This window comes from Hakea prostrata, chromosome 3, assembly GCF_041222555.1.
Source record: "Hakea prostrata isolate BN-2017 chromosome 3, UWA_Hpros_2, whole genome shotgun sequence".
NCBI classification, from domain to species: Eukaryota; Viridiplantae; Streptophyta; class Magnoliopsida; order Proteales; family Proteaceae; genus Hakea; species Hakea prostrata.
In genome coordinates, this window is record NC_142602.1 from 71,744,173 (window position 1) to 71,766,993 (window position 22,821).

The window sequence follows — 22,821 nt, forward strand, 5'->3', positions numbered from 1 at the left end:
ATGCAGCATCATCTTCATTGTCTCATCATAGAGATTAAGACGTACTAAGAATAAATCACAACACATAAGAGATTCACTAACCTTTGATTGAAGAATCGGAGATGAGAGGCTTGAGATCTAGCAAAAGTTCTTTGAGTTCACCAAGGAAAGCTTTGAGAGAGTCTTCCCAAGTTCTCTAAGAGTTTTGGAGGTAGAGGATACTAAAAATGCGAAGTTCACTTAAGTAAAGAGCTAAAAACCCTAAATATATGATTTTCTCGGATTTTTGGCTCTGGTGGTCGATTGGCCCAATCGACCACCCAGTCGACCAAGCCTATCAGCAAGGCCAAGACAGGGAATTGAAGGCCCAACTCAAGTCCAAACCTAATGAGCTTCTCCCAATACAACATATGGCTTACCTAGTATAGAAAAATGCCTTCGAATCACGTTCAACTATACTTCAAGTCCATCAACTTGACTCATCTTCAACAAGATGTAGTTTCCTTTCCAGTTCTGAACAAGCTTCCAAGTATGTAACACCATCATCAACTTCCATGGGTTCTAGGTCAAACACCATGTCTTCCACTGAGATGGCCCATTGTTGGCTTCTTCCTTTACTCCGGGTCTTCGGACCTACAAACAACAGGGTTTCCGGGTCAAGGTCAGGGTTAGGATAGGGTTGGATTTCACCGTAGCCATAGGATACGTGACTCTAGTGTGAAGGATACTAAACCGAGTTGGTTGGTGCCATAGGGGAAGTATCTGGATCTGACTTGATACGACTGAGTAGATGACTTGCATTAGGCTAGGCTTTACCTTGACATGCGCCAATACATAAACCAAATGGTGATGTGAGAAAGTGGTGACCTAAACCCCAGCCATGGATTGTCCGAGAGGGATGAATGACCCATTGCCAACCAATGATGAGTGATTGGACTTTTCCCAAAGAAGTATGGTGCTATGATTTAAAGCGTGTCTTCCTATAAAGACCAGCATACATAGAGTTAAATTCATACATGCATCGTTGTAAAAATGTCTTTATATTACATAGATGCTTTTATTCATACATTAAAATACACCTATTTTAATAGAGTTAGATGCATCTTATGTAAAAATGTCTCAATATTATACATATATATATATATAGAAAGCATTACACATTCTATCGTGTTTTTATTGTCCTTGGTTACTGTGCACTTTTGTTAGTGTTTCCACACATGTAAGCATACTTTGCACACACACGCAAGAGAGAGAGAGAGAGAGAGAGAGAGAGAGAGAGAGAAAGATGTTACCCTACGTTCCTCGAATACTTCAACGATGTCATCATAAGACCATAGCCTACTACGCTCACCTGGATCTATGCGGTTCCCTTCCAAGACAATTTCTCTTCCCATGTCTCGAATGTGATCATGCATCTTTAGACGTCTACAATCAAACTTTAGAAGAGATCTTTTCATTAATCTAGGTACTGCTGATTTTGGATGAAAGCCACAAGCTTCCCATATGGAAATTACATCTTTTTCTTCCCATCCAATGAAAAAGCAAGCAGCATCAAGAAATATTTTCTTTGATAATCATTTTCTAGATTGTCGTAACTTATCCTCAACCTTTTTTGAATTTTTTCTGGAGAAATTTCTCTCAACATTTTTAACGTACTTTCCCACTCATCTTTGTTGTATACACATGATAGAGAAGACCCAAATACCTCTAGAATTAAAGGTAACCCTTTAGAATGGTATACCATGTCATGTGAGAGTTGCTTATAATCTTCTGGAGGTTGGCTAGTTTGAAAGGCATGCCAACTGAATAGTTGAAGAGAGTATGCACGATCTAACAATGGAGGCTTGTATATTTTATCTTCATCAACATTAGCCAAGTTCAAAATATGCTCATCTCTAGTTGTAATTAGGACCCTACTTCCATAACCAAACCAATTGAGTGAGCCAGCAAAAGCATCTATGTGTTCTTTACTATCGACGTCGTCAAGAACAAGAAAAACCTTTTCCTTGCAAACTCTTTCTTCTATCAATTTTTTTCCACTATGAGAATCTCCTATGTCAAAGTCCTTTTTGAAAATATCCTTTAGGAATTGCTTTTGCAAAGACTCTAGACCATTGCCTTGTGTTGCTTTTTCTCTAATATCTAAAATAAAACAATGCTTTCGAAAGGTTGAAAGGATGTCATTATAGATAGCTTGGGCAAGAGTCGTCTTTCCGATGCCACCAGAACCACAAATCCCCACAAATCGAACATCATTGGAGCTAATATCTAATAGATCATTTACTCTGGAATCCATATCAATAGAGTACTTACACATAGCAAAGCCTGTGTTGTCGACCAATTTCTGTCGAGCCCTTTCAACAACTAATTCAACTAACTCTGCTTGATCCCTATAGTTAACATATATAAAAAATAAATCACAAGAATTATCATGGGGATGAAAATATCAAGTAAAGCGAAGAATAAACAAATTTAAAGACTTCTTGATCAGAAATCCTAAAACTCTAACTGCTACAGAATGAAAAAAAAAAAAAAAAAAAAAAAAAAGACACCACGTTATGAGACTAACTTAAGAAAAAGTTTGTGGGATGGAGACTTACTTAGTGTCATCAAAAAGTACTTCTCCTTTCAAGCTCCCTACCATTCTCAAAGCTTCCCTCCAACCTTTTACTTTTTGGGGCTCAAACTTCTTTTGGTGTTCTAGGAATTCATTCTCAAAGCTTCCAGTTTGATTCCGAACATCCGATGGATCAACATAGAAGAATATGGGGAGGATTAGTTGATTGTTGAATTTGTTGCATTGAACTATCTGATCAAGTTCTTGAAGGCACCATTTGCTATTTGCATAACCTTTAGAGAAGACAGGGATCGAGATCTTGGAACCCTTGATAGCTCTCTCAAGGGCTTCACTAATTTCTTCTCCCGTCCATAATTTTGCACTATCAAGGAAAGCATTGATTCCTGCATCCTTCAAAGCTTTATAAAGGAAGCTAATGAAGTTTTTGCGGGTATCTTTGCCTCAAAAGCTGATAAACACATCGTAACTAGAAGAAGATATAGCATTGGATCCAGCAGAGGAGGAGGAAACCAAATCTTGTGCAGCCATGATGTTGGATGTAAAAGAACTATAGTTGCAGAAGAATAGCAGAGAAGATAATATGTTCAATTAGGTCTTTCATCAGGATGTATTATTGGACGCTGATCGAACTACATACAACAAGAAAAGAAAAAAAAATCGTTGTTTTTATAAACACCAATTTTTAATTCCATCTATTTACATAATGTCAAGCTCTCCACTTATTTTAACGAAGCTATAGTTGGAATATCTAGCATCTGTTCTTGTGTGTTTGCCTTGTGGAGTCAAATATGGTGCTGACCCCTTCTTTTTCTTTTTCCTTTTGTTAATATTTAGGCATCTGTTCTTGTTTGTTTGCCTTTTATTTATATATTTATTTATTTTTTATTAAGAATCTTGTTCCCTTTTATGTTAGCAAATTTAGAGTTTCCACGAAAGCTCATATATAGTTAAATTAGTCATTGTGTAATCATGGTTGTCATTAACCAACAGGGTTGGTTCAAGTGGTAAGCAGTTTGGTCCGCTTAAGTAAGGTTTCGGTATCGAAACCTTATGGATGCAAAAAATGCTCGCTGAGAGACTCACCCACCACAGCCAAGTGTGCGACCCGACTCGAATACCTGATTAGTCAAGACAAAGCCTTGAAAATCGGGGTTGGCAAACCAAAATAAATAAATAAATAAATAATCATGATTGTCTTTATATGTGTGTGGAATTGAAAAAGCCAATAAAAACCCATCCCCATAAACCATGATGCTTTCTCACGTCAAAAGGAATTTTCTATAGCCCAATTGATTTTTAAAATCATTGATCACCGCCATGTATTTGTACTTCTCACATGAAATTGAAAAAATTAACAAACCCCTCCTACCCATTATAGGGATAGGGATATTACATATGCCATCAGTAGGAGTTGAACCCATTACCTCTCCAGTGAGAAGTCAGGTTCCTAACCATCCTACCTACTCCTCCATCAATGTTGTCTTTATGTACAGACAAAAAATCCATCATCCTTGATGTCCTTCTACCCCATCGATTCCTGTCAAAACCAAAGTTTGTTCAATAATACGTTTCGGAGCCCAATAGGTTTTGTTAAATCAGATCTTCTAATATGGGAATTTTATAGGTATAATCCTAACTCTTTTGATAATTCAGGATTGATAGAGTGATAAGATCTATATTTCTTAGTGAAGAGGTCATAAGTTTGACCCTAGCGGATGACATATTAGTTATATTAAAGTCTCATCTAAAGATGTAGTCAAGGTGCGTTCAAGCTGGCCCTGATGAACCTTAGATCCATTCACAAGTAAAAAAACAGAATTCTTTCAGTGACTATCGTCCCATTGCAATCAGCAGTCAAGTTTACAGGTTCATTGCCAAACTTCTGGCTAATCGAATCAAGATTGTGCTGCACAAGGTCGTTGACCTCAATCAGATTGCCTTCATGAAAGGTCACCAAATATCTGATAACATTCTCCTTTGCAAAGAAGTAGTTCATGATTATCATCTGCAAAGGGGCCCTCCTAGGTTTGCTGCAAAAATTGACCTTCGCAAGGCCTTCGATTCGGTTCAATGGAGCTTCTTGTTTACCCTTCTTCACAAGCTCAATTTCCCTCTAGGTTTTATTGCTTGGATTTCAAGGTGCGTGGTAGACCCTAGCTATGTTAATTTTTTTTAATGGATCCCAGTCATCTAGGTTTTATGCTAATCGCGGCCTTCGTCAAGGATGCCCTTTGTCTCCTATGTTATTCAACATTGTGCTTCAAGTCTTCCTTGATTCCATCTCTGATGCTGCAGTTGATGGGGATTTCGATTATCACTTACATTGTGCAGACCCTCTCATTACATCTATCAGCTTTGCAGATGACTTATTTATTTTTGGCAAAGCAAATGAGAAAACATTGGACATCTTCAACAGGCTTTTTACAGAATTCTCTTCTCAATCGGGTCTCACCATTAATAAGGAGAAATCTCAATTATATTATTGCAATATCTCTCCAGGGCTCTTGACCACCATAGATCAGATCCTTGGATTCAGTCATGGCACCTTCCCGGTTAAATAGCTTGGTATTCCCCTCTCATCTAAGAGACTTCATGGTGAAGATTTTATGCCTTTAATTGAGAAAATTGAGCGGCGATTGGAAGGATGGCACCACAAAACTCTCTCATATGGCGGGCGTTTAACTCTCATTCGATCAGTTCTTTGTGGTATTGTGAGTTATTGGATTGGCATCCTCGCCTTCCCCAAGGCCATTATAAACCGCCTCGAGTCCATATTCTGTAGATTTTTATGGAAGGGTACTTCTGGTGTGGGATCCTACAGAATTTCCTGGCAAGAGGTATGTAAACCTATTAAAGAAGGCGGGTTGGAATTACGTAGGCTTGAACTTTGGAACAAAACTGCCCTTCTTCGCCATACTTGGTGTCTGGCTTCAAAAGCTCCAACAAATTGGTGTGTGTATGTTTGCAAGAGGTGGTTTAGCTTCGACTCTATTTGGTCTATGCATATTCCCTGGGATTGTTCACATACCCTCAAGGTTATTCTGAACCTTTGTTCTAGTCTTACACTTTGCAGTCGTTTTCTGATTAAAGATGGGAATCAAGTTATGTTATGGCATGACCCATGGCTTCCAAATGGTCCGATTGCCAAGCCAAATGACCTTATTGTGGAAGCCATTGGTCGTGGACATCATGATGCAGTATCTAAAATCATTTCTGCCGCCAATCAGTGGTTCAACCCTTGCAATGATCCTTTATTATGTGATAGATGGGAGGAGATCAAGACAACCAAAAAATGGCAGCGGCTTCAACAGGATTCCCTCATATGGTTACATACTTCCTCTGGTCATTTTTCTATGCAAAGTGCACATGAAGTTATCCGGCCTCATGCTCCAACCGTAAATTGGTGGTCTCTGGTGTGGCGGTCCATAGCACCAACTAGGTTCATGTTTGTTACTTGGATGGCTGCTCATCATCGGCTCCCTGTGAGAAGTCGACTGTTTAACTGGGGTGTTGCTCCTGACCCAACATGTGTTCTCTGTCTTGCTGAAGACGAGACACATGACCATTTATTTTTTTGCTGCGTATATTCCAAGCAGATCTGGAATTCGATTCTTTGATTACATGGTTTTAAGCCAAGTGATAGATCTAGCTGGGGCGAAGAGTTGACCTTGGCAGCTTCTCATTTCAACAACCAGGATTTGATGGGTAAACTATTTCGGTTCAGTTTTTGTTGCTTTCTCTATCGTCTTTGGATAGAGAGGAATAATTGCATTTTTCAGGGGAAGTCGGAGACTCACACTGATGTTTTAAACCGTATTATTTATGATACGAGGTTGAGATTCCTTGGGACAGAAATTCCAGTCATAAATAATGATCGCAATCGGTCTTTGTTTCATCGTTGGAAGATCAAGGTGCAATATAGGATTTCAAGACCACATGCTCTAACTTGGAATAAACCACCTGCAGAATGGGTTTCTCTCAATTGTGACGGCTCTGTCATGGGGAATCAAGGAGGATATGGGATTCTTGCGAGAAATGAGATGGGTGCAGTTATCTTCGCTGCTGCTAGTAGATGTCTGGAAACAAATGTTCTTTGCATGGAGCTCACGGCCATTCGTCGAGGACTAGTACTAGCTTTGGAACATTCTATCCAGAGAGTCCAGATTCGCTCTGATTCATCGAGTGCTATTGCGATGATTTTAGGTCGGTTTACCATACCATGGTATGCAACAGAGGATGTCTGTGACATCCAAGACTCATTGAGACGGTTATGCCAATATGGGCTTCATCATGTTGTCCGTGAGCTTAATGCTGGAGCAGATTTTTTGGCTGGGCTTTACCCATCTGTACATGAAATTTCTTTCTCTCCTCATTCTTTACCTGAAGCATTGTCTTGTATTATAAAAGATGACGCTGAAGGGAAGACTTATTTCAGATTGTAACTTTTTCTTTTCTTTCTAATACACGGCTACCTTTTTCCAAAAAAAAAAAAAAAAAAAAAAAAAAAATATAGGTTTTTGGTTTTTTTTTGGAGAAGAAAAAAAAAAAAAATATTAAAAAAAAAATGTTTTATTGGTGGGTTTTTTTTTGGGGAGGAAAAGGGGGGCCCCAACATTTTTTGATGGGGGGGAACTTGGGGGGGAGGGGAGAGGTTTTTTAAATTTTTTTTTTTGTGGGATTTTCTTTTTTTGGGGGGGTAAAACACCAGGTATCCTGTCCTTGCAAAATAGGTACACCAGAATGTCTTTGAGCAAAGTGAGTTGGTAAAAAATTAAACTATTCTATATTCGTGATCCTCGAACCTTATTTGGGGTCAGAAAAGGGGGAAAATACTTCCCTTTCAAAACCCTAGCCCAAAGTTTCGACGAGCCACTTTAATCCCTTTAAAAGATGCCAATTCATGATAGGCATTAAAGAAATGAGATAGCATCTCCATAACACAAAGGAATAAATAGGGGCTCAAGGGGTAGCCTTGTCTAATCCCTCGAGAAGGGGAAAAACACCCAAAAGGGAAACCCTTTTACTTAACAGAAAAGGTGGATGAGGAGATCAAAACCCGGATAAGACTTATATATCCAGTGGGTTATAGAAAATGTGAATAATAACTTATTCGCATTTTTTATAACCCACTTGAGTTTTTAAATAAAATTACACTCTCACGTGCAATTATACGTGGACTTTTCACTTTTGATACGATTAGATGAAATAATGTGGCATATAAATTTTCATTACTAATGTGACATACTGACATGTAGCTTTCGGAAGCTAATGAAGGTAAAGAATTGCTAATGGAGAGAGATAGAGAAAGAGAGGTGCTCATGAGTGTTTCTACTTTGATTTGCAATGAGACGGGAGGTACAATGGCTGGAAACACACAATATACTCACTCTAACTGCATTTCTACACATCATAAGTGACCTACATAATGTCCATACCTATACATTTAGAATATTGATCCATCATTCACTGTCCCTTCTTGATTGAAAAGACCCTAGCCAATGCAACCTTTCTAATCATTAGCATTTGAATTTGCTATTTTTATAACAAATTGATGGAACTGGGTATAAGTTATAATGACCAAAGAGAGACAGCAAAACAACCTTTCTACAGGCTTTCTCTGCCTCTTTTGGCTTTTCTTTGTGGCCTCTTTTGGCTTTTCTACAAGCCACATAAATGAATGAAACAGTTAAGAGTAGAGGGCAAAATATGATATACAGTTGTGAATGTCACAAGAACAACCATTGTGCTGTAAATTGTCTAGCCAGAAAACTCATTGAGCTTCCTACCTCAAAAAGAAGAAAAAAGAAATTTACGATAACACCGTGACATTTACACTCACCACAATGACAAGACACTGTTGAATTAGGTTTTGATTCTCATTTTGCTGTCCCTCCACTTCATGGAAGTTGAGGCCTTTTCTTATGTTGGTCTACTGATGTTAAGCTTGATGTATTGTGGTCCTCAGATTGGTGCATTCATACTCTTGTAACTTACAACTCTTTTTAATGGACTACTACTTTTCTTTACTTGAGCTCTTATGGAAATATTAGGAAATATCAATGGTTAACACTTCATAACTTAGCACAATTTGTTGATAATGCTTGGCTCTTAGGGGGAGATTGGAATTCTTATCTTTCGGGTAATGATAAACTTGGGGGCTTATTACTTAAGCAGCATCGCACAAAAGAATTTCAAAATTTCACCTTCGATGCTAACCTCTGTTCCTTACAAGCTCATGGAAATCAGTTTACATGGTGTAACAAACAAAAAGGTAGAAAGAAAGTGGAAGCTGTCCTTGATAGGTATTTAGTTAATCCCCTTTGGATCAATTCATTCCCTGAAGCCTTTGTCAAACACCTCATTGTAACAAAGTCTGATCACTGTGCCATAATCCTTCACCTTGACCCTTCGCCCCCTAACAATAGAAAACCCTTCAGGTTTGAGAAATTTTGGATACTTGAACCTTCTTACTTGAATATTGTAAACAATGCCTGGCTGACACATTTCCATGGATCTCCTTCCCACATACTCACATCCAAACTTCAAGTGCTCCAACAACAATTAAAAAAGTGGAATTGGTCTCACATTGGAGACCTACATAAAAAGGAATCTCAGATCAGATCGGACATTGAAAATCTCATGAAATGTCCACTGAACTTAAGAGATTTAAATTGGGAAATTAAGGAAAGCAAACTTCATGCTTTACTTAGGTTGACCCTCAACCAAATTGATCTCAAATGGTTCCAGAAATCTAGAACACAGTGGGTACAGCAGGGAGATAGAAATACTAAATTCTTCCACACCACTACCATGAAAAGAAGGGTCAGGAACAGAATCAGATACATCAGCTATAATGGTATCAGCTGTGATGATCATAAACAAATTGAAGCTGCCTTCACCTCTCACTTTAAAGCTGTATACTCTTCCTCCAAACCTTGCTTTGAAGAATCTTATCTTGATCCCATCAGAAACAGACTCACAACAGCTCACATCAGCATCTTGAATTCTCTTGTTACTGAACAAGAGATACACAAAACTTTGATTAGTATTCCTGATCAAAAAGCTCCTGGTCCCGATGGCTTCTCTAGTGGCTTCTATCACTCATCTTGGGAAATTTGCAAGAAAGACATTATTGATCATGTCCACAATTTTTTCAGAACTTCATCCTTCTCTACTTCCATCAACCACACATTTATCTCACTCATCCCTAAAGTTGACATTCCATCTTCCGTTAATGACTACAGACCAATCAGTTTGTGTAATGTCACCTATAAAATTATCACAAAAATCATGGTCAATAGGATCAAGCAAATCCTTCCCAATATCATTTCTTTCAACCAAAATGGATTCATCAAAGGAAGACACATTCAAGACAACATTTTGATTGGACATGAGATGATGCACAAGATAACCAAAGGAAAATAGGGAAAAGAGGCATCATGGCTGTCAAACTTGACATGAGCAAGGCATACGACAGACTTGAGTGGAATTTCATAGAGAAGGTACTTAATGCCTATGGTTTTCCATCTAATTGGGTAAGTTGGATTATGTTTTGTATCACAACCCCTCAAATGTCCATTCTCATCAATGGAAACCCATCCAACTTTTTCAAACCCGAGAGAGGTCTAAGACAAGGAGACCCCCTATCCTCTTATATCTTTGCTTTATGTGCTGAAGTCCTTTCCTCTCACATCGAGGAAGCTAGATGGAAAAATAAAATTAGAGGTATCAAACTCAACAATGGGGGTGAGAGTTTATCCCACCTCGCATTTGCAGATGATCTCATACTTTTTGCTCAAGCAAACCATAAGGAAGTTGCTAACTTCTACAAGATCATTAGCAAGTATTGTCTAGCATCTGGTCAAGCATTGAATACTCAAAAGACTAGAGCCCACTACAAAGTACCCCTAATCATATTGGAAAACAGCTCAAAGAAAAGTTCAACTTGACCCCCACTTCTGAGCTGGATCTTTATCTGAGCATTCCCCTGTTTAGTGGAAAAATCAAGCAGGCTCATTGTGATAGTCTTATTCAAAGAGTCAACAGTAGACTACAAGGTTTGAAGGCTAAACTATTGAGTTACACTGGAAAAACAATTTTGATCCAATCTGTTACTCAAGCCATGCCAAGCCACTTCATGTCATGTTTTATCCTCCCCAAAAAAACAATTGCGACATTAGAAGCTGCCAACAAGAAGTTCTTTTGGTCTAATGGAGAGAAAAGCCACATTCATACTATTGATTGGAAAACAATCTGTCAACCCAAATGCAATGGAGGGTTGAATATCAAAGATCTTGAAGCCTTCAATTTTGCCCTCATTGCAAAGAAGGTATGGGAACTGATTACTAAAAAAGATTCACTATGGTTTAGAACTATGAAAAACAAATATTTCAAGAACTGCAGCTTTCTTCAAGCCCAAGTGAAGAAGAATGCATCTTGGGGCTGGAAGTCTTTGATTAAGGTTCGTGATGCTATCAAGAATAACATCTTCTATTAGATCGGTGATGGTTAAAGCACTGACCCTTGGTCACATAGATGGATTGATCCATCTATCAAACAGCTGTCTTTGCATCCCATACCTATGGATGCCCCCGAAAGGTCTCCTGACTTTATCAATCAAATAACATTTACTTGGGATACTGAAACCATTCACAAATGGTGGAGTCCAGATCTAGCTCAATACATCTTGAATATCCCTCTTCCTTTATCAAGAAACAAGGATCGAGTCATTTGGGATCAAACACATTCGGGAGAACTTACTGTGTCTTCAGCTTACAATATTCTTACAAGCCATTCGGTTCAGATGTCCCAACTACACTGGAGGAGACTATGGAACCTCCCTCTCAATCCTAGAGTCTCTCACTTCACTTGGAAGTTGCTTCATAAGAAACTTCCTACTCCTCTGTTAGCCAACAGAGGTTGTAATATCATTGATAAATGTTCACTGTGCCCAACAGAGAATATTGATCTTAACCATATCTTCTTGGAATGTGATTTTGTTAAACAGATATGGAACAGGTTCAAGATCTGTTGGTGGAATCAGTATTCAAATATTAGTGAGCAAGCAGCTACTTGGATCTCTAAATCCAAACATCAGTTGCTTGAAGAACAAGTACTTTCCCTCCATCTCACCACACTTTGGGTCATTTGGTCCAATTTCAATAAAGTTGCTATCGGTGAGCCAAGCAAAACAACAAAAAAACATTTGGTGGCTAGCACAAACTCTGAACAAAGAATATCTGCAATCTTTCGCTCATAGAATTGGAGACAGAAAAAGAAGAAACAACATTCAATGGACAACTCCTCTAAGTGACTACATCAAATTCAACATTGATGGATCATCTATGCTTGCTGCAAACAACAGAACTAAGGTTGGCATTGGAGGCGTAGCTCGTGATCACCATAGACAGCATCTTCTTAGCTTCGCCTATCCTTTTCGGGACATACCAGCAATACAAGCTGAAGCTGAGGCCTTAAAAAGGGCTATTCAATTAGCAATTTCCAACAAGTACTGGAAAGTTATCTTTGAAGGTGACAATGAAGCCATTATCCACCTCATTAATCAACAACAATCGTTTGTTCCTTGGAAAATCAAGCACATATTGGATGATATCTTGCTTTTAAAAGAAGACTTTGACTCTGTCTATTTTACTCACACTCTTAGAGAAGGAAATTTTGTTGCTGACACACTTGCTACTTATGCTGCTACTACACAATCCCCCATTCTCCCATCTCCCTTCTCCCCCCACTCAATTTGTATTATGATACTACTGGCTGTAATTTCCCTCGTGGTTTTAATTATAAATAAATACCTTTTCATACCAAAAAAAAAAAAAAAACACTGTTGAATTATGGGTCTTCTAGCTTGGGAACCAACTTTTAACTATGTAGGGAAAGACATAAATCAAATTTTAGGTTGACAACAGATGAATTATCTTAATTTACTGCTAATGATCTAAGAAACAAATTTAGCACTCATCTTTAATTCCGTGTATCTAATGACTATTTGCAAGTATTGACCAAATTCTGAGGTTTAACTAGTACCGAATTCCAAAATATACAATTCTCAGAAAGGATATGAAATACCAACCAAGATGATCTAACCCTAAATTACTGGAAATTATGACTGGGGATCGAGGGAATTCTGAATTGTTTCCTTCTGTTTGATCAGACCAAAGACTCCCGTACCATGAAGTCATCAACATCTACTTCTTGCCTTTCTCAACAAAATTAAAGTAACTCCAGCGATACTCAGTTCCATCCCCACTATCCTCCCTTTCCCTCCAATGTCCACTAGGCATCAAGGGGAAATAGGAAAAGAAGAAAGAAGGAAAGAGTGATAGAAGAGAAGGGAGATTGCGAGAAGAAATCAACAAAATTTAAATTATAAGAATAAAAAAATCCGCACCTAGATGATTGCTCTTCTTTCGTTTGTCGATTCTCATCTACTAGTCAATTTGGTTTGAAGTCACGAAGCAACGCCTTTTTCTCTTGATTTCGCCATTATTAGGTCGATACTTATCCCAATAATCGGTTTTCCTTAGGTAGTAAACCAATTGTGATAGAATAGACCAGAAATTTTATAACATCAAACTCAAAGAATTTATAATATTTAAGTAGCAGAAGTCTATTTTAAATTGTAATAAACTGAACATTTCCATTATTCTAAAATATTCAAAATAAAAGGGTTCGACTATTACATTTATCAAATAAAATATTTCATCACCAATTACATAATTATTTAAATATAGATAAAAAGCATATTTTATGTCCTTAACAAATAATATATGAATGAGGTTCATCAGCAATATGGAATTCTTCTGTATCACGACCCAATTCTTCAAAGTCATGTCATACACATTCACCATCTAAAGAAAAATATTGGGTAAGTTTCGAAAAACTTAGCAACATCAAATCCAGCAAGATATCGACATGTTTGAAATAACGTATCGAAATAATACAAGAAATACAATGAAATGAAATAAATAATGTAATAATGCTAATGCACAAAATTATTATTTATCTTATTTGGAAAAAATATGATGCCCCATGCCATTACATGGCATGTACGTGTTATACAGCCTTGACATGTGAATTGCTCCATTTGGGATTCAACACATCATACCCCATGCCGTTACATGGCATGCACGCGTCATACAGCCCTGATATGTGTGTTGATCCCTCTAGTGTTATCATGGGTTTTTCCAATAGGAAATGACGAAGATTGATCCACGCCGTTACGTGGCCTACGCGCATTACACAGCCCTATCAACCCATCTAATTCTCTATCGGACCATGATAAATGGAAAAGTTAATGTCTTCTTCTTATAATGCAATATGCAATGCAATGCTAAATCTTGATATTTATAGAAATTTAGAAATATTAAATAGTCATGGCAAATCATAATGTACAAGAAAAGATAGAACATAATGATTCAAATTTCATAGATAATAATGATTATCACTAGCAATCAAGATTAAGATAAATCCAATGTTTCAAACTGTAGATAACATATATGATCTTCACTTGCGATATAAAAATCAAATAACAAAATGTTCAAATGTGTAAATATACATAAAGGATTCTCATTTGCAATACATATCAAATACACAATTATTCAAATAGGTGGATATAGTGCGAGATTATCACTTGCAATTTGGATCAAATAAAAGACAATATATCAAACATTGTATATATAGTGCGAGATTATCACTTGCCTTTCTAATAGATTTCAAAATATAGAAATCAGCCGACACTTTGTCAGCCAAAAAGCAATAACTAATTCTCTCTCTCTCTCTCTCTCTCTCTCTCTCTCTCTCTCTCTCTCTCTCTCTCTCTCTCTCTCTCTCTCTCTCTCTCTCTCTCTTCCAATTTTTATAAAGAAATCTCCCCCGTAAGGTGAAATCCCTCCCCCTATTTATATGCAAGAAATATAATATAACAATTAAGTAAATTAATAAAACTTAATGTATGATAAATTCTTAAGAGATTTATTACATTATATTTTAACTCTTAACGTATTTTGATTTCTTTACTTGATTATAGAGTATTGAAAGAGTTAAGATTTATTAAACTAATAATAATAATAAATACTTAACTGATATTATAATTATTAACTTAATATTTGAGTTTATTTAAGTATTACAAATTGAATAATAAAAAAAAACGATTAATTCAATTGTGATTTGGTTTCCTTATTTTCATTAAATAATTAATTTATAAAAATTATTATTACTTTCTAAACAAATGGTAATTACTATAAAACAAAATAATATATATAACTAAAAGATATAATAAATGATTATTTTATAAAAATTGACCAAAATACCCTTAGTAAAATCTAGGGGTATTACATATATACAATGAAAAGAATGAGTTCTAACGAACTCAATAAGGAACAGACAATTCTCATATATATGTCAATACGATCCACGAATATACATATGAAATGATATAGATGGTATGCAGAATTATGAATGCTACTAAGATCTAACTATGTAAGTCTCTAAGAGTTGACATGCTTTAAGATATAACACCAGCCCTCCTCTGGGTAGGTCTAGTCATTCTAATCCGGCAAGGACTGGCTACCTCTGTAGGGATCCTGAGTAAAAGGGTAAGTCCACATCTGGCTCTCAAACCATGGCTGGCGTTAAGTCAACACTCTCTCACCACGACCATTTGTCATGAGTACTAGCGCATGTCAGGATTTCTAATCAAATGCAAGTCATACTGGTAACATACTATATGGAGTCCAGATACTTCCCCTATGGCACCAACCAACTCGGTTCAATATCCTTTGCAACCTAGGAGTGAGAACCCTCACAGACTGGCTACCATTGTTGGACTCCACTCCTTAACCCTATGGTCATCCACATATTGTTGGGGCGGAATGCTCTCATGACTCCTAACAACACCCGGCCTACTCCTTAGACGTCCATGAGCCCAGCCCTAAATATGCAACCCTACCATTGCATGACCAACAGTGAATCACTGAGTCTCTGCACAGGACTGGTTACTGTTGTAGGATGAAACAGAGTAAGGCCACCATTGTCACGGGTCAGCCTGCTTCAATTCCCATGCCGAAAGGGTAATAGCATGTGGGGTACCTAGCCATGCAATTCTAGACTCTCCTAGGTATGTCATCTAGTAATCATGATAGTGCTAGATGCATCAATAAGCATGGGTCCCATACCACAACCCTCTGATATCTCCAGCCAAGATATCCCAATGGAATACCCCTTCCATCACAACTACACTACATCACTCATCATCATACCAAAACAATTGTGCAATATCATAAAAGATGACGTACATCAAGGAACACCACAAACAGCAAGTATACAATAAGATTCACAAGCTTTATACAATTACAGCAAGTTACATGATCAAAGAATAATAAATAGAACAGCTGAATCATCATGCATATGTAATTGCATATAAATAAGAATGCATGTTCTTACCTTGTAATTTAATAGAAGTCCTTTAAATTGCAATCCAAACACAATTATAAAACTTTAAGTAGAAACAGAGGACACCTATAAACAGAGTTACAATAATATATAAGTCAAATGAATCAAAATGGATCAAAGCCAAAAGCCACATGCTCTCTGAAAACCAACCGGTCTCTTGGGCCAGTCGCTTGGCTCAAGCAACCGCCTTGAGCAACCACCCCAAAAACAGTGTGTTGCAAATCCAAAACTCAGGCTTTTGATCATCCGTTTTAAATCAAATTTTGGGATGATTTCAATCCAAATTTTGAACTTAACACACCCGTAACCAAGAGGTAACACGAAACCTAACAATTAACACAATTTGGTTACCCAAAATCCTCCTCTTGATTAGATCAATCCTTTTCACGAAAGCAGGGTTTCATTTTCGGACCTGATCTCATCAAGAGCATTAAAAAGGTAGGTACCGTAATAGGAGGATCATGAACAACCAATTAAAGAGAGGTCACTACTACACTATTCAATAACTGAACGAGGAGACTGAGTGAATAGGGAGTCACTTACCTCAACCTGATCAGCAAGAATAGGAGGGAAAAGCTTCTAGATCACCAACAGCACTTCGCTCACCTTCCAGCACGTCTCTATTGCCGCATAACCACCAAAAACCGCAATCCCGAATATAATATTTGTAAAAGAGGTGAGGGTTGCTATTTATAGAAGTCTGAGGGGAAAATAGGGCAAAACCCCGCACCCAGAACCAGGCAGTTGCTTGGGGCGGTTGCTTGGTCCAATCAACTACCACTAGCAACCGCCCCCTAGTATATTGCTATACAAGGGTGCTTTGCTCAGGGGGTTGAAGTCCAAGCACAACCTAACCCTAATCAACACATGGGGAGGTCTTACCTTCATTCCGAACATCTCCAGACATCTCATGCCTTAATCTAGAGATCCAAATTCCCAGCAAGGCAGGTTCATCAACAAGAGAATCCAGATCCATGGGTTCTGGATATGGATCATGGACTTCTATCTGAACACTCCACAAATTAATCCGACTAGACCTTCAGGATCTCGGACCTGCAATACGAATTCCAGGTAAGAAATATGCGGGTTGTTACAAAAGTGGTTGAAAAAATGTAGGACCTTGCAGTGTTTTGGGTGGTTCGAAGATGCTCGAAGTTTTTTCCTTTGACAAGAGGGAAATTTTCCATTGGAATGGGCTGTTGACAAAGGGAGCTAAATAAATGGAAGGAGTAGTTGAGGTAAGTACCTCAGAAGTAACAAATGATGCGTGCAACTTTCCCTTGTTGAAGACGAGCACTCTTTTAAACCAGGAGAGCTCTGAATCTCAACCATCGCTTATGATTGAAGGTTGCAAGCTATTGCATAAAGAGTTGCAGAGCATAAGACTTGGAGAAGAAGGCAAAATGATAAACAAGGGGAGTAAATAGGTAAAACTATAAAAGTTAGATGGGATGTGGGTTTATTTATTACCTTGAAGCACAAAAATTGATAGTTGAGGATGTGGCACATCCCTGAATGTCCCTTTTAACGTTGGTTATAATGGAACATGTAGGAATAAAGAGAAGCAGATCTATTCTATATCCGATAAGTACCAATACGCAATGGGGTTGGTTGGCCCCTTTTCTATGAGCAAACGGTAGATACTTGCTCATCATTCAAATAGCCTATTTATAAGAATTTCCTTCATTTTGTCTTCCTCTATGATCGTTGCAATCATGGATAAATTCTGCTAAACGACAATATTATGAAGACAACACATTCTTATATTTCCACATCAAAGTGAAGTATAACACTTAACCCCCTTTTCTTTCATTTAATGTCTATTGGTGTTCCAAAAGTCTATTTTCGTAGTCCCAGAGAGGAAGATGCAATTTGGGTTGACATATAGTGCGACTTGTTAGATATATTGGGTCATATGGAGGGCGAAGAAGGCCTCCTTCTGGGGGGGGGGGGCTTGACCATCAGTGAGATACCACTGTGGAAGAGCTAGAATTCTAACCTTGTGTCAGGACCTACGAGCCAAGGGACAGTCTCAGGTAAATAGTTTCTATAGGGCGTACACCTCCCAAAAGGTAATGGAAGCATGCAGAGGTTTCCTTGAGCTGGACGGAGATTGGTCCTCGAGTGCAAAGGTAGAAGGGAGCTTGACTGCAAGACCCACCCATCGAGCAGGGACGAAAGTCGGCCATAAAGATCCGACAGTGCTGAGTGGAAGGGTCGTTGCTCAAAGGATAAAAGTTACTCTAGGGATAACAGGATGATCTTCCTCAAGAGTTCACATTGACAGGATGGTTTGGCACCTCAATATCGGCTCTTTGCCACCAGGGGCTGTAGCATGTTCCAAGTGTTGGGTTGTTCGCCCATTAAAGCGATACATGAGCTGTGTTCAGAATGTCGTGGGACAGTTCGATCTATATCCGGTGTGGGTGCTAGAGCTTTGAGAGGACATTTCCCTAGTACAAGAGGACTGGGAAGGACGCACCTCTAGTGTACTAGTTATCGTGCCATGGTAAATGCTAGGTAACCAAGTGCGGAGCGGATAACTGATGAAAGCTCTAAGTAGTAAGCCCACCCTAAGTTGAGTGCTCTCCTATTCCAACTTCCCTAGAGCCCTTGGTAGCACAACCGAAGATGGTGATGAGTTCTCTACCCCTATGGGGATGAAGTGACATAAGTCTTGAGAATCCAAGAAAAGGTCACGAGGAGACGAGCCGTTTATCATTAAGATAAGTGTAAAGTGGAAGTGCACGAGCTAGTTTGATGTATCCCATTTGATATCTTCATAGTTGCGAATCAGCAAACTCAACTCTACATTGTTCACAAAAGGTCGGGTCTTCATTTTCATCTCCGATTACTTGATAATTTCCACAAGCACAAATTCCACTTTTGATAGGCCCAAAGATTCTTTCACAAAATAATCCATCCTTTTCTGGTTTATTGGTTTTGTGATGAAAAGTATAGGTTTTTGTCACCTTTCCAACTATTTCTCCATTAGGTAGGATTTTATTCCCCCACGCACTTATTTGTTGAGGAGAAATCGATCCAATTCGAAGTTGTTGATGATTATAATGTGAAATCCAGCCCTATCCAAACCCTAACCTTGACCCGGAAACCCGGTTGTTTGTAGGTCCAAAGACCCAGTGTAAAGGAAGAAGCCAACTATGGGCCATCTCAGTGGAAGACATGGTGTTTGACCCAACACCCATGGAAGTTGATGATGGAGTTCCATACTTGGAAGTGTGCTGATCTAGAAAGGAAGTTGCAGTTTGATGAAGGTGAGTCAAGTTGATGGACTTAAAGTATAGTTGGACATGATTCGAAAGCATTTATTTATACTAGGTAAGTCATATGTTGTGTTGGGAGTAGCCCATGAGGTTTGGACTTGAGTTGGGCCTCCAATTCCCTACTTGGGCCTTGCTAACCAGCTTGGTCAACTGGTTGGTCGATTGGGCCAATCGACCAACAGGTCCAATAATCCGAGAAAATCCTCTATTTAGGGTTTTTCACTTTCTATTTAAGTAAACTTCGTGTTTCTTAGTATCCACTGCCTCCAAAACTCTCTGAGAATGTGGGAAGACTCTTTCAAAGCTCTCTTTGGTGATTTTGAAGGATCTTTGCTAGATCTGAAGCTTCTCATCTCCGATCTATCAATCTAAGGTTAGTAATCTCTTTTGTGTATTGAATTATTCTTCTATGATCTTATTCTTGATTGAGATTGGGAAGAATATGCTGCATCCTTGCAACCATCTCTTCCATGATCTCCTTCTATTCTTAAGGGTTTATGATCATCAAAGTGACCTTAACCCTAACCTTGATAAACTCTTCTTGAAACCCTAATTCTCCCTTTTTGATTCACTTTCTTAACATGATTGAATATAATTTTCATGATGGAATTGTGAATGACTTCTGATTATCTTCTAGAATTAGATATAACCTCCTTTAATCTTTCCCATGGATTCATAGTATATTTTTCATCGAATTCTAGGGTTTTCACCAAATTGGGGAAACCATGATTTCAAATTGGAAGGTAGTGCTTTAAATCATTGTTAAAGCCTAATCTATACTCCTTTAGTATTAGAAAACTGTTCTAAAGGTTTCCTCCAAGTTTCATAGAGTTTGGAATCTCGTAGATTGAGTTTCGGATCAAAATCCATGTTTTTGCTTTGTACTGACTCAGTTGGTCGACTGGTTGGTCGATTGGGTCAGTAGACCAACCAATCGACCAAGCAAGTCAGTAGCTCTGCTTTTCGCTCGATTTGATTCGTTTGCTCTCCAATCTTTTAAGCTTCTTTCCTAATGTTGTATCTATGATTGTTAGGGGCTTATTTGCTAGGTTGGGAACCTCTCTCTTTCATCTTTGGAAAATCATCAACGCTATTTATGTGATGATATGTCGGGTATGTAGGATGTGACTGATTTGAGAATGTGATTGATTAGGTATGATTTGGGATTGGGAAGTGTCTTTTTGACACTTCTGTCCTTGGACATCAGTGGGAATAGTATGAGATATTTCCAATGGTGCCCCTTGACACTTTTCCTGATTATTGGTTGTCATACCTAGGGCTCTCTAGCAGTGTTTGGCTAGGATGTCCCCGTTATATAACACCCAATTCGGAAGGGTATTGAGACCGAACGACCCGTGGCAACAATGGGGATCATGGGCGCTCAAGACCGGTAACCAACCTGTGAGAGAACATGAATCACATTGTGGGGGCCATTTGTTGGTAGGGTAGCAAATAGTAGACTTGGGTTCATGGGCGCTCAAGACTGGTAACCAACCCGTGAGGGGATATGAGAGCTTCCCGTCTATTATTTGTGGATGACCAGTAGGGTTGATGAGTCCGTAGTCAAGGACTATGCTGACTCTAGTGTGAAGGATATCGGAAAGGATCACCAGGGGCGAGGAATGGACATATCTAAAACTGAGTTGATATGGCTAAGTGGATGACATGCATTGGGCTAGGCTTAACCTTGACATGCATCAGTACTTAGACCAATGGGGATGTAAGAGAGCGGTGACCTATACCCCCAGCCATGGATTGTCCCAAGGGATGAAGGACCCACTACCAACCGGCATTGTGTGATGAGACCCTCCTAAAGAAGTTCAGTGCTATGACTTAAAGCATGTCTGCCTATAGAGACCAGCATACACAGAGTTAGATTCATACATTCATTGTCTATTTCATATCGCATTGCATCATGTTATGTTCTAAAATCATGTTATTTATGTTGTTGTGAACTAACTTGCCTTACTGAGTTCATTCGAACTCACTCCTTTTTGTGCAACCTCTTTTGTTTGATTACTCTACAGGTACAGATTACTATGAAGGGCAATATGAAGAAGCACCAGTTGAAGAAGTGTACTACACGCAAAGTGCTGGCTACAATGAAGATCATATTGATGATCCCACGATTGATCACGTTGCGTACTACGATTAGACCTAATGTGGAGTGGGAACGTCTGAGTTGGATTGATGAAGTCCATTATTATGAAGACATTATCTATAGAGTAGAAGACTCTTAGTTCTTTTGATTTTCATTCCTTTATTTTCCTTTGAGGACAACTGTATTTCTTTTAGTCTTACGTGCTACATTTCCGTTGTAACTGTGGAGTGAGATTCCACCTCACTCTACTCCATTGTTTACATCTGGTATCATTTTTCCGCACTCTAATTATACTATCATTCTTTTCCTTATTTGGATCTCTTATTTATAATATTATACTTTGATTATAACCGTTCATGATTATGTTATTACTTATGTGGGAGGATGATTTCCTCGATACTTGATCTTTGGGGCTGTGGATCACACACTCAGGTATGCCAGTTAGGGTATCGGCTAGGTGGATATGACAATACTGGTCTATTATAGAAGAAAATTTCTGATTCATTCCGATCAGGCTTCCTTCCTATTAATCCGGAAGTTCTTTTTAGATAAAAGGAAATGATTCAGTTCTAGAGCCAAAGATCTTAGTTCTCAAATGAGAAATCGAAAAGACTCTGGAGCATCCTCAGGGTTAGGTATTGCTCCTCCAATGATTGTAGTCCCAAATACTTCCTAACGGGCTCTAATATGATCAGATTTATAAGTAAGCATTTCTTGTAAAATATTTAGTCATCTCCCTCTTTTTAATTTTTCGAGTTTTGGGGTTAAAGGAGGAAAGAGAAAGAAGAAGAAAAAGCATCCAACCTCACCAAAACTTGGGTCTAGACTTGATAGAGGGGGAATGCAAAGAAAAATGTGGGTGTAGGATAACAAAACTAAATCATACAAGCAAGTCATACAAGCAATATATTCAAATATGTGATGGGATTCAAAAAATTGTACAAATAGTTAGATATATTACTTATTATAGATTACTTATTATTTTTTATTTTCATTTAGTTCCTTTGTTCTTCACTTCGGATCGAAAATGAAAGAGTTTAGTTAACCCAAAATCCAAAGGAAAAGAGGTTCATGGGTAAAGGTGAAGATGTAAGAGGCACAATTCTTTTGGAATGTACCTATTGTGACTGAAACGATGTTAATAAAGATAAAGAATCACCGGCGGGGATTTCCAGATATATTACTGAATTAATAATAAAAGAAAAGAAAAGCAGGATTATGATAAAGAAAAACAGAACGTTGACAAGAAGTTCTACCCATTTCAGAAAACGGAGCACAAAGTGCGAAAAAAAGATTGAACATGTGGGAGGATCCGAACGAATTCTTTTTTCTTTCATTTCCAATTAAAGGGAGAGCATGTTGTTACTTATGAAATGGCATAGTCAGGCACAAAATTTTACAAAATACAC

At 38.2% G+C, this 22,821-nt stretch overlaps 1 protein-coding gene and 1 pseudogene across 1 annotated transcript; one reads left to right on the forward strand and one right to left on the reverse strand.

Moving 5' to 3' along the window:
• Window positions 1–1,489: 1,489 nt before the first annotated feature.
• LOC149022965 (TMV resistance protein N-like) lies at window positions 1,490–4,553 on the reverse strand. Its single transcript, XM_089147739.1, has 2 exons — window positions 4,372–4,553; window positions 1,490–2,369 (listed from the first exon to the last, which is right to left on the reverse strand). Exons 1-2 carry the CDS (start codon window positions 4,551–4,553, stop codon window positions 1,490–1,492), a joined length of 1,062 nt encoding a protein of 353 aa, XP_089003865.1.
• A 2,002-nt stretch (window positions 4,554–6,555) lies between these two features.
• Window positions 6,556–22,821, forward strand: part of LOC149022966 (disease resistance protein RPS6-like) — a 63,187-nt pseudogene continuing 46,921 nt past the window's right edge.

Excerpts from the sequence above, each read along its gene's own strand:
- LOC149022965 (XM_089147739.1), bottom strand. The coding sequence starts at position 4,553 with ATGAACTACTTCTTTGCAAAGGAGAATGTTATCAGATATTTGGTGACC. Across the intron at positions 2,370-4,371 it reads ATAGTCACTGAAAGAATTCT|GGATCAAGCAGAGTTAGTTG; the intron begins GTTTTTTTACTT and ends TGTTAACTATAG.